Source organism: Anomaloglossus baeobatrachus, chromosome 4 (assembly GCF_048569485.1).
Source record: "Anomaloglossus baeobatrachus isolate aAnoBae1 chromosome 4, aAnoBae1.hap1, whole genome shotgun sequence".
Lineage (NCBI taxonomy): Eukaryota > Metazoa > Chordata > Amphibia > Anura > Aromobatidae > Anomaloglossus > Anomaloglossus baeobatrachus.
In genome coordinates, this window is record NC_134356.1 from 91,454,792 (window position 1) to 91,466,735 (window position 11,944).

General features: G+C 52.0%; 1 protein-coding gene across 1 annotated transcript in view; it reads left to right on the plus strand.

Moving 5' to 3' along the window:
- Window positions 1-11,722, plus strand: part of HSPA9 (heat shock protein family A (Hsp70) member 9) — a 77,536-nt gene extending 65,814 nt beyond the window's left edge. Inside the window, exon 14 of the mRNA XM_075342279.1 lies at window positions 11,266-11,722. Within this exon, the coding sequence (XP_075198394.1) occupies window positions 11,266-11,334 (69 nt within the window). The 3' untranslated portion in view covers window positions 11,335-11,722. The remainder of the gene's footprint in view (window positions 1-11,265) is intronic.
- Window positions 11,723-11,944: the final 222 nt, after the last annotated feature.

Here is an 11,944-nt window from a genome sequence, read left to right on the forward strand (position 1 = left end):
TCCCCGACGTAGAAAACTGGGAAGCAGACTTCCTCAGTCGCCAGGGCATGGACGCAGGGGAATGGTCCCTTCACCCGGACGTGTTTCAGGAAATCTGTCGCCGATGGGGAGTACCGGACGTCGACCTAATGGCGTCCCGGCACAACAACAAGGTCCCGGCATTCATGGCGAGGTCGCGCGATCAAAGAGCTCTGGCGGCAGACGCATTGGTTCAAGATTGGTCGCAGTTCCGGCTCCCATACGTCTTTCCACCTCTGGCACTCTTGCCCAGAGTGTTACGCAAGATCAGATCCGATTGCAGCCGCGTCATACTCGTCGCCCCAGACTGGCCGAGGAGATCGTGGTATCCGGATCTGTGGCATCTCACGGTCGGTCGACCGTGGTCACTGCCAGACCGACCAGACTTACTGTCCCAAGGGCCGTTTTTCCATCAGAATTCTGCGGCCCTGAACCTGACTGTGTGGCCATTGAGTCCTGGATCCTAGCGTCTGCAGGATTATCTCATGGAGTCGTAGCCACAATGAGACAAGCTAGGAAGTCAACGTCTGCTAAGATCTACCACAGGACGTGGAAGATTTTCTTATCTTGGTGCTCTGCACAGAGAGTATCCCCTTGGCCATTTGCATTGCCCACCTTTCTTTCCTTCCTGCAATCGGGGTTGGAAAAGGGCTTGTCGCTCAGTTCCCTTAAAGGGCAAGTCTCGGCACTGTCTGTGTTTTTTCAGAAGCGTCTAGCACGTCTTCCTAAGGTGCGCACGGTCCTACAGGGGGTCTGTCATATTGTGCCCCCGTACAAGCGGCCGTTAGATCCATGGGATCTGAACAGAGTACTTGTTGCTCTGCAAAAGCCGCCCTTCGAGCCTCTAAAGGACGTTTCCTTTTCTCGCCTGTCACAGAAAGTGGCGTTTCTTGTCGCGATCACATCGCTTCGGCGAGTGTCTGAGCTGGCAGCTTTGTCATCCAAGGCTCCTTTCCTGGTGTTCCACCAGGACAAGGTAGTGCTGCGCCCCATTCCGGAGTTTCTCCCTAAGGTCGTATCCTCGTTTCATCTTAATCAGGATATATCCTTGCCTTCCTTTTACCCTCATCCGGTTCACCGGTATGAAAAGGACTTACGTTTGCTAGATCTGGTGAGAGCACTCAGAATCTACATTTCCCGAACGGCGCCCATACGCCGTTCCGATGCACTTTTTGTCCTTGTCGCTGGTCCGCGCAAGGGGTTGCAGGCTTCTAAAGCCACCCTGGCTCGATGGATCAAAGAACCAATTCTAGAGGCCTACCGCTCTGCGGGGCTTCCGGTTCCTTCAGGGCTAAAAGCCCACTCAACCAGAGCTGTGGGTGCGTCCTGGGCATTACGACACCAGGCTTCGGCTCAACAGGTGTGCCAGGCAGCAACCTGGTCCAGTCTGCACACTTTCACCAAGCATTATCAGGTGCATACCTATGCTTCGGCGGATGCCAGCTTAGGTAGAAGAGTCCTGCAGGCGGCAGTGACATCCCCGTAGGGGAGGGCTGTTTTTTGCAGCTCTAACATGAGGTATTTCTTTACCCACCCAGGGACAGCTTTTGGACGTCCCAATCGTCTGGGTCTCCCAATAGAGCGCTGAAGAAGAAGGGAATTTTGTTACTTACCGTAAATTCCTTTTCTTCTAGCTCTTATTGGGAGACCCAGCACCCGCCCTGTTGTCCTTCGGGATTTTTTTGTTGTTTGCGGGTACACATGTTGTTCATGTTGAACGGTTTTTCAGTTCTCCGATGTTTCTCGGAGTTAATTTGTTTAAACCAGTTATTGGCTTCCTCCTTCTTGCTTTGGCACTAAAACTGGAGTACCCGTGATACCACGGGGGGGTATAGCCAGAAGGGGAGGGGCCTTGCACTTTTTAGTGTAGTGCTTTGTGTGGCCTCCGGAGGGCAGTAGCTATACCCCAATCGTCTGGGTCTCCCAATAAGAGCTAGAAGAAAAGGAATTTACGGTAAGTAACAAAATTCCCTTCTTCGCTCCTAATTGGGAGACCCAGACAGTGGGTGTATAGCTACTGCCTCTGGAGGCCGCACAAAGAACTACACTTAAAAGTGTAAGGCCCCTCCCCTTCTGGCTATACACCCTCCCGTAGGAGTACGGATTCCTCAGTTTTAGCTTTGTGCGAAGGAGGTCAGACACGCACGCATAGCTCCATTGTTTTTAGTCAGCAGCAGCTGCTGACTATGTCGGATGGAAGAAAAGAGGGCCCATACAGGGCTCCCAGCATGCTCCCTTCTCACCCCACTGTATGTCGGAGGTGTTTGTAAGGTTGAGGTACCCATTGCGGGTACGGTGGCTGGCGCCCACATGCTGATTCCTTCCCCATCCCTTTTTACAGGGCTCTGGGTGAAGTGGGATTTACTGGTCTCCAGGCACTGAGACCGTGCTCCATCTACAGCCCCTGGAGAAGATGCTGGATGGAGCGGAGTACATCAGGGACATGGCCCTGCTTCCTCAAGGTACTCTGTGTCCCCGTGCATTTGGCGCTCACATCGCAGCATGCTGGGTGTTGTAGTGCGCCGGGGACATCAGCGCTGCGGCGCTTGTGCCATGGCCTCATTCAGCTAGCTGAAGCAGGCACACTTTTGGGGAACGGTCGCGCCGGCCGCTGGGACTGCGGCGCGGCTGGCACTTGTGGTGCGCCGGGGACTTCAGCGCGGGCCGCGCTTTTACGGCGGCCGCGCTGATAACTCGAGTCCCCGGCTTTTGCGGCCTAGTTCCGTTCGTTCCCGCCCCCAGACCTGCCAGTCAGGAGAGGGGCGGGACGCTGGTCAGTGCATCAGCGCTGAGGGCTTGAGTCGTTTTTACATACTCCAGCCCTCACAATAGGCACAGAGGGGACACTGTTTCCCGCACTTTTGTTTGGGAACTCCCACGGGCCGCCCCTCTCCACAGACGCCGGCAGCCATTCCTGCTGACACGCTGAACTACAGAGGGGAGCCGGGGAGACCCAGACAAGGAATTCTGCGCCTCTTACCCGCTATTCAGCGGGCGGTAAGCAGCCCTCTGGGCTCACCCCCTCTTGTGCCAGTAGTAATCTTAGTATTTTGTTCCTGCAAATACTTTGTACTGCATAGCGCTGGTCGCCCTTTGGCTATAGACTCTCTCACATTGCAGAGAGCCAACAGCATGTCGTCCACAAAACGCAAGGGTGCCAAGGCACAGACATTATATGCTTCCTGTACCGCATGTGGGACTTTTCTACCGGCAGGCTCCACTGACCCCCATTGTGTGCAGTGCTCGGCCCCTGCGGCACTTGCACAGTCGGGACCTCTGCTGGACGTGACCCAGGGTGTACCACCTGTGAATGCTGTCCAGGTGACAGGAACTGAGTTTACGGCTTTTGCTGACAGAATGTCTCTCACTATGTCACAAATTCTTGACACATTGCGAGCTAGGCCTGTACTTCAGGCCACGGACACTGTGCAATCATTGCCCCCTGGTCCCCCTCAGCTGAATTACTTCCAAGCTCCGGGACGGGCACATACACCTCAGGGTGAAGACTCTGACTCGGACGATGGCCCCAGGCAACCTAAGCGGGCTCGCTATGAGGGGCCTTCACATTCATCTCAATGGTCAGGATCCCAGCGAGATGAATCTATGGGTGATGAGGCGGACGTAACTGATCAGGATTCTGATCCTGGGACCGCTCTCAATCTAGATACACCAGATGGTGACGCCATAGTTAATGATCTTATAGCGTCCATCAATAAGATGTTAAATATTTCCCCACCAGCTCCTCTTGTAGAGGAGTCAGCTTCGCAGCACGAGAGAATCCATTTCAGATATCCTAAGCGTACATTAAGCACTTTTCTGGACCACGCTGACTTTAGAGACGCAATCCAGAAACCCCACGCTTATCCGGAAAGGCGTTTTTCTAAACGGCTAAAAGATACACGCTATCCTTTTCCCCCTGAGGTGGTCAAGGGTTGGACCCAGTGTCCAAAAGTGGATCCTCCAATTTCCAGGCTTGCAGCTAGATCCTTGGTTGCAGTTGAAGATGGAGCGGCACTTAAAGATGCCACTGACAGGCAGATGGAGCTCTGGCTGAAATCCATCTATGAAGCTATTGGAGCGTCGTTAGCGCCATCTTTTGCTGCCGTATGGGCACTCCAAGCTATCTCAGCCGGGCTTGTGCAAGTCGACTCAGTCACACGTGCATTTGCCCCGCAGGTAGCACCATTGACCTCGCAAATGGCGGCATTCGCGTCGTACGCGATTAATGCTGTTCTTGACGCTACAAGCCGCACGGCAGTGGCGTCAGCCAACTCCGTTGTTTTGCGTAGGGCCCTGTGGTTGAGACACTGGAAGGCAGATTCTCATTCCAAGAAGTGCTTAACCAATTTGCCTTTTTCTCGTGACCGATTGTTTGGAGAGCGTTTGGATGAAATCATCAAACACTCCAAGGGTAAGGACTCATCCTTACCGCAACACAGACAAAACAAACCCCAACAGAGGAGGGGTCAGTCTGGTTATCGGTCCTTTCGAGGACCGGGCAGGTCCCAATTCTCCTCGTCAAAAAAGACTCAAAAAGATCAGAGACGCTCAGATTCTTGGAGGTCTCAGTCACGCCCAAAAAAGACAGCCGGAGGAACCGTTGCCAAGACGGCGTCCTCATGACTTGCAGTCTCCGATTCCCACACCCTCGGTCGGTGGGAGGCTTTCCCACTTTGGCGACATTTGGCTGTCACGCGTCAAAGACCGTTGGGTGAGGGATATTCTGTCTCACGGGTACAGGATAGAGTTCAGTTCTCGTCCGCCAACTCGTTTCTTCAGAACTTCTCCACCACCAGACCGAGCCGATGCTCTGTTGCAGGCGGTGGCCGCTCTAAAGGCGGAAGGAGTGGTGACCTCCGTCCCTCTTCAGGAACAAGGTCACGGTTTTTACTCCAATCTGTTTGTGGTCCCAAAAAAGGACGGATCGTATCGACCCGTCCTGGATCTAAAGTTGCTCAACAGACACGTAAAAGTCAGGAGGTTCCGGATGGAATCCCTACGCTCCGTCATAGCCTCAATGTCTCAAGGAGATTTTCTAGCATCAATAGATATCAAAGATGCGTATCTCCACGTGCCGATTGCGCCAGAGCATCAGCGTTTCCTACGCTTCGTCATACACGACGAACACCTGCAGTTCGTAGCGTTACCTTTCGGTCTGGCAACAGCCCCCCGGGTCTTCACCAAGGTCATGGCAGCAGTAGTAGCTGTTCTGCACTCGCAGGGTCACTCGGTCATCCCGTATCTAGACGACCTGCTTATAAAGGCACCCTCTCAAGAGGCATGCCAACACAGTCTGAAGGTGGCACTAGACACTCCAGAGTTTCGGGTGGATTATCAACTTTCCAAAGTCTCATCTAACCCCGACCCAATCTCTGACTTATCTTGGCATGGAGTTGCATACTCTCTCAGCGATAGTGAAGCTTCCACTGGACAAGCAGTGTTCGCTACGGACAGGAGTGCAATCTCTCCTTCAGAGTCAGTCGCACTCACTGATGCGCCTCATGCATTTCCTAGGAAAGATGGTAGCAGCGATGGAGGCGGTCCCGTTCGCGCAGTTTCATCTGCGCCCTCTACAATGGGACATTCTACGCCAATGGGATGGGAAATCGACGTCCCTCGACAGGACTGTCTCCCTCTCTCAGACTGCCAAGGACTCTCTGCGTTGGTGGCTTCTCCCCACCTCATTGTCACAGGGAAAGTCGTTCCTACCCCCATCCTGGGCAGTGGTCACGACGGATGCGAGCCTATCAGGGTGGGGAGCGGTGTTTCTCCACCACAGGGCTCAGGGGACGTGGACTCAGGAAGAGTCCACCCTGCAGATCAATGTTCTGGAAATCAGAGCAGTCTATCTTGCTCTGCGAGCCTTCCAACAATGGCTGGAAGGCAAGCAGATTCGGATTCAGTCGGACAATTCCACGGCGGTGGCGTACATCAACCACCAAGGGGGAACACGCAGTCGCCAAGCCTTTCAAGAAGTCCGGCGGATTTTGACGTGGGTGGAAAGCAAAGCGTCCACCATATCCGCAGTTCACATTCCAGGCGTGGAAAACTGGGAAGCAGACTTTCTCAGTCGCCAGGGCATGGACGCAGGAGAATGGTCCCTTCACCCGGACGTGTTTCAGCAGATCTGTTGCCGCTGGGGGACGCCGGACGTCGATCTGATGGCGTCACGGCACAACAACAAGGTCCCAGTTTTCATGGCACGGTCTCACGATCACCGAGCGCTGGCGGCAGACGCCTTGGTTCAGGATTGGTCGCAATTCCGACTACCCTATGTGTTCCCACCTCTAGCATTGTTACCCAGAGTTCTCAGGAAAATCAGGTCCGACTGCCATCGAGCCATTCTCGTCGCTCCAGACTGGCCAAGAAGGTCGTGGTACCCGGATCTGTGGCATCTCACGGTAGGCCAACCGTGGGCACTACCAGACCGTCCAGATTTACTGTCTCAAGGGCCGTTTTTCCATCTGAATTCTTCGGCCCTGAACCTGACTGTGTGGCCATTGAGTCCTGGATCCTAGCGGCCTCAGGTTTATCTCATGAAGTTGTTGCCACAATGAGACAGGCTAGGAAACCATCCTCAGCTAAGATCTATCACAGGACGTGGAAGATATTCTTAGCTTGGTGCTTGGCTCAGGGATTTTCTCCCTGGCCATTTGCATTGCCAATTTTTCTTTCCTTCCTGCAGTCTGGGTTGGAAAAAGGTTTGTCGCTTAGCTCTCTTAAGGGTCAAGTCTCCGCGCTATCCGTATTCTTTCAGAAGCGCTTGGCACGGCTTTCTAAAGTACGCACGTTTCTCCAAGGAGTTTGTCATATCGTTCCTCCTTACAGACGGCCATTGGAACCCTGGGATCTAAACAAGGTTCTCATTGCTCTCCAAAAGCCGCCTTTCGAGCCTTTGAAAGAGGTTTCCCTTTCTCGGCTTTCACAAAAAGTAGTTTTTCTTGTGGCGGTCACGTCTCTTCGAAGAGTGTCCGAGCTAGCGGCGTTATCTTGCAAATCTCCCTTCCTGGTGTTTCACCAAGACAAGGTAGTACTGCGTCCAATTCCAGAGTTTTCTCCCAAGGTGGTTTCTTCCTTTCATCTCAATCAGGATATCACTTTGCCATCTTTGTGTCCGCATCCAGTTCACCAATTTGAAAAAGGTTTACATCTGTTGGACCTGGTGAGAGCACTCAGGATTTACATTTCTCGCACGGCGTCTCTGCGCCGTTCTGATGCGCTCTTTGTCCTAGTCGCTGGTCAGCATAAGGGATCGCAAGCTTCCAAATCCACCCTGGCGCGGTGGATCAAGGAACCAATTCTTCACACATACCGTTCTGCTGGGCTTCCGATTCCATCTGGACTGAAGGCCCATTCTACCAGAGCCGTGGGTGCGTCCTGGGCATTGCGGCATCAGGCTACGGCTCAGCAGGTGTGCCAGGCGGCTACCTGGTCGAGTCTGCACACGTTTACCAAACACTATCAAGTGCATACCTACGCTTCGGCAGATGCCAGCCTAGGTAGACAGGTCCTTCAGGCGGCGGTGGCCCACCTGTAGGAAAGGGCTGTCTGACAGCCCGTTCATGTGGTATCTTTTTACCCACCCAGGGACTGCTTTTGGACGTCCCACTGTCTGGGTCTCCCAATTAGGAGCGAAAAAGAAGGGAATTTTGTTTACTTACCGTAAATTCCTTTTCTTCTAGCTCCAATTGGGAGACCCAGCACCCGCCCTATTTGTTCTTAGGGTTTCGTTTTTCGGGTGCACATGTTGTTCATGTTGTTTCTTAAGTTCTCCGATCTTGTTATCGGATTGAATTTGTTTTTGAAACTGTTATTGGCTTTCCTCCTTCTTGCTTTGGTACTAAAACTGAGGAATCCGTACTCCTACGGGAGGGTGTATAGCCAGAAGGGGAGGGGCCTTACACTTTTAAGTGTAGTTCTTTGTGCGGCCTCCAGAGGCAGTAGCTATACACCCACTGTCTGGGTCTCCCAATTGGAGCTAGAAGAAAAGGAATTTACGGTAAGTAAACAAAATTCCCTTCTTCCTGGCTTCCATCGACATCAGAGATGCCTATCTGCATGTGCCAATTGCAGTTTCACACCAGCGTTGGCTACGTTTTGCAATCGGAGAAGATAATTTCCAATTTGTGGCTCTCCCCTTCGGGTTAGCCATGGCCCCTCGGGTATTCACCAAGGTCATGGCAGCAGTGATAGCGGTTCTGCACCTACAGGGGTTGGCAGTGATTCCTTACCTGGACAACCTTCTAGTCAAGGCTTCATCCAGCGCAGACTGTCAGCAGAGTGTCTCGCTCACTCTCGCCACTGGAGCCCAATTCGGGTGGCTGGTCAATCTTCCCAAATCCACTCTGACTCCGACCCAGAGTCTCACGTACCTAGGGATGCAGTTCGAGACTTTGCCGGCACTTGTGAAGTTGCCCTTAGTCAAACAGCAGTCCGTCCAACTGGCGGTGCGCTCTCTGCTGAGGCCCCGCCGTTATACCCTCAGACGTCTGATGCAGGTGCTGGGTCAAATGGTGGCGTCAATGGAGGCTGTTCCCTTTGCCCAGTTCCATCTGCATCCCCTGCAGCTGGACATTCTCCGCTGTTGGGACAAGCGGCCTTCCTCCTTACATAGGTTAGTGGCTCTGTCGCCACAAACCAGGAGCTCTCTTCAGTGGTGGCTTCGGCCTCTTTCCCTGTCCCAGGGACGCTCCTTCCTGGCCCCCGTCCTGGGTGATTCTCACCACGGATGGCAGTCTATCCGGCTGGGGAGCGGTATATATCCACCACAGAGCGCAGGGCACTTGGACTCCGTCCGAGTCAGCCTTTTCAATCAATGTGCTGGAAACCAGAGCCGTGCTTCTAGCTTTTCACCACCTGTTGGCAGGCAGGCACATTAGAGTCCAGTCAGACAACGCGACAGCGGTTGCCTACATCCAATCACCAAGGCGGGACACGCAGCCGCCTAGCAATGTTGGAGGTACAACGCATCCTTCAATGGGCGGAGGACTCCAAGTCCACCATATCCGCAGTCCACATCCCAGGCGTGGAAAACTGGGAGGCAGATTATCTCAGCCGTCAAACCGTGGACGGTGGCGAGTGGTCCCTGCACCCGGCAGTGTTTCAGTCAATCTGCCGCAAATGGGGCACCCCGGACGTAGACCTAATGGCATCCCGTCACAACAAGGTTCCCGTTTACGTGGCTCGCTCCCACGACCCTCAGGCATTCGCCGCGGACGCACTGGTTCAGGACTGGTCCCAGTTTCGTCTGTCCTACGTGTTTCTCCCTCTAGCTCTCTTGCCCAGAGTCCTGCCTAAGATCAGAATGGAGGGCTGTCGAGTCATCCTCATTGCACCGGACTGGCCCAGGCGAGCTTGGTATCCAGACCTGCTCCATCTGTCCGTAGAGATGCCGTGGCATCTCCCGGACCGTCCAGACCTACTCTCACAAGGTCCGTTCTCCCGCCTGAATTCTGCGGCTCTCAAATTGACGGCGTGGCTCTTGAGTCCTGGCTCTTGACGGCTTCTGGTATTCCTCCTGAAGTCATCTCCACTATGACTCGGGCCCGTAAGTCTTCCTCCGCTAAGATCTATCACAGGACTTGGAAAATTTTCCTGTCATGGTGTCGCTCTACTGATCATCCTCCTTGGCCATTCTCCTTGCCGACCCTTCTGTCTTTTCTACAGTCTGGTCTGCAGCTAGGACTGTCCCTCAACTCTCTCAAGGGACAAGTCTCAGCTCTGTCAGTACTGTTCCAGCGGCGTCTCGCTCGGCTGGCTCAGGTCCGCACCTTCATGCAAGGCGCGTCTCACATCATTCCGCCTTACCGGTGGCCCTTGGATCCCTGGGACCTTAATTTGGTTCTCACGGTTTTGCAGAAACCCCCCTTTGAGCCTCTTAGGGAGGTCTCTTTGCATTGTCTTTCTCAGAAAGTGGCTTTTCTGGTGGCCATAACTTCCCTCAGGAAAGTCTCTGATTTGGCCGCGCTCTCTTCGGAGTCACCTTTTTTAGTGTTTCATCAAGACAAGGTGGTTCTCCGTCCGACTCCGGACTTTCTTCCTAAGGTGGTCTCCCCTTTCCACCTTAACCAGGACATTACCCTACCTTCCTTTTGTCCGGCTCCTGTTCATCGCTTTGAAAAAAGCCCTGCATACTCTGGATCTGGTGCGGGCGCTCCGGATCTATGTGTCTCGCACCGCTTCTATTAGGCGGTGCACTTCTCTTTTTGTGCTAACCACAGGTCGGCGCAAGGGCCTCTCTGCTTCTAAGCCGACCTTAGCCCGTTGGATCAGATCGACCATTTCGGACGCCTACCAGAGTTCTCAGGTGCCTCCCCCGCCGGGGATCAAGGCACATTCGACCAGAGCTGTTGGTGCCTCTTTGGCTTTCAGGCACCAGGCTACAGCTCAACAAGTCTGTCAGGCTGCCACTTGGACTAGCCTGCATACCTTTTCGAAGCACTACCAAGTGCATGCTCATGCTTCGGCAGATGCGAGCTTGGGCAGACGCATCCTTCAGGCGGCTGTCGCCCATTTGTGAAGTTAGGTTTTGTCTACTTCTTACTTTGTTCGGTTTATTTCCCACCCAGGGACTGCTTTGGAACGTCCCATGGTCTGGGTCTCCCATAGGAACGATAAAGAAAAAGAGAATTTTGTTTACTTACCGTAAATTCTTTTTCTTATAGTTCCGTAATGGGAGACCCAGCACCCTCCCTGTTGCCTGTTGGCACTTTTCTTGTTCCGCGTGTTATCACCGGCTGTTGTCGTGGACAGAGTTTCCGGTTGTTCCGGCTATTGCTCTGTTCTACTTGTGGGTGGCTATTCTCCTTCAGCTTTTGCACTAAACTGGCTGGGTCTGCTCACTAGGGGGTGTATAAGCTCAGGGGGAGGAGCTACACTTTTAAGTGTAGTACTTTTTGTGTCCTCCAGAGGTAGAAGCTAAACACCCATGGTCTGGGTCTCCCATTACGGAACTATAAGAAAAAGAATTTACGGTAAGTAAACAAAATTCTCTTTTTTTTAAACCTTTTAGCTAAAAGTAAACCTATACATGTTAAAGTTATGGCTCTCTTAAGAAGGGGAGCAAGCAGAAAATCGGCCAGGAGTGAAGGGGCTAATGAACATGTAGTAATTTGTAGTGACTTTTGTAGCTTCTATTGATACTATTGCTTTCTGTAAATCCAGACCAGAATATGTATTTCTGATACACTTCATCAAACTAAACTTTTTTTTTTTTTTTTTTAACTATTCGATTCTTTGTTTTTGCAGATGGCGTCAGAGAGAGAGGGTTCTGGAACTAGTGAGCAAAATACCGAGCAGAAAGAAGACAAGCAGTAAAGGCGTAGTACACATTGAATAGTGGCTTGGGAGCCAATTTCCATAGGGATGTCCTGAGCAGATATGTTCAAATGTCAAATGTTCTACTGTGTTTTGGCAGTACTCTTTATATAATTTCTTTACCATATTAATTACTTGTATGTGCAGTGTGTTGTCTTTATTATGCATACTTGGCCTAGTTAGACTTTTTTTTTTTTTTTTTTTTTTTTTTTTTCTTTTTTTGTTTTCCATTTTGTGTCTTGGCTTTACAACCCTGTTTTATACTGTATAGAAGTTTGGGAGTCTGTTGTACATTTCACATTAATGCCTCATATTTGAGGCAGTTTTGTGTAAGTCCTACTTAAGTTATGCCTAACCATAATCTAAATAAAATGATGGCCCTATAGTATTTGTGGTGGAGTCATTTAATTTTCTCACTTTTTTTAATAGAAAAACAAGCAGCTGTTAAAGGGGCATTCCCATCTCCTAATATGCAGTAGATACCACTGAACTAGAAAAAGGAGGGGGGAGTCACAGGAAAACCTGACCCCCAACAAAAATACCCCCAAATATATCACCAAGGACGGTAACTAGTGATAGGTAGCGACTCAAAAGCAGTATAAACCTATGA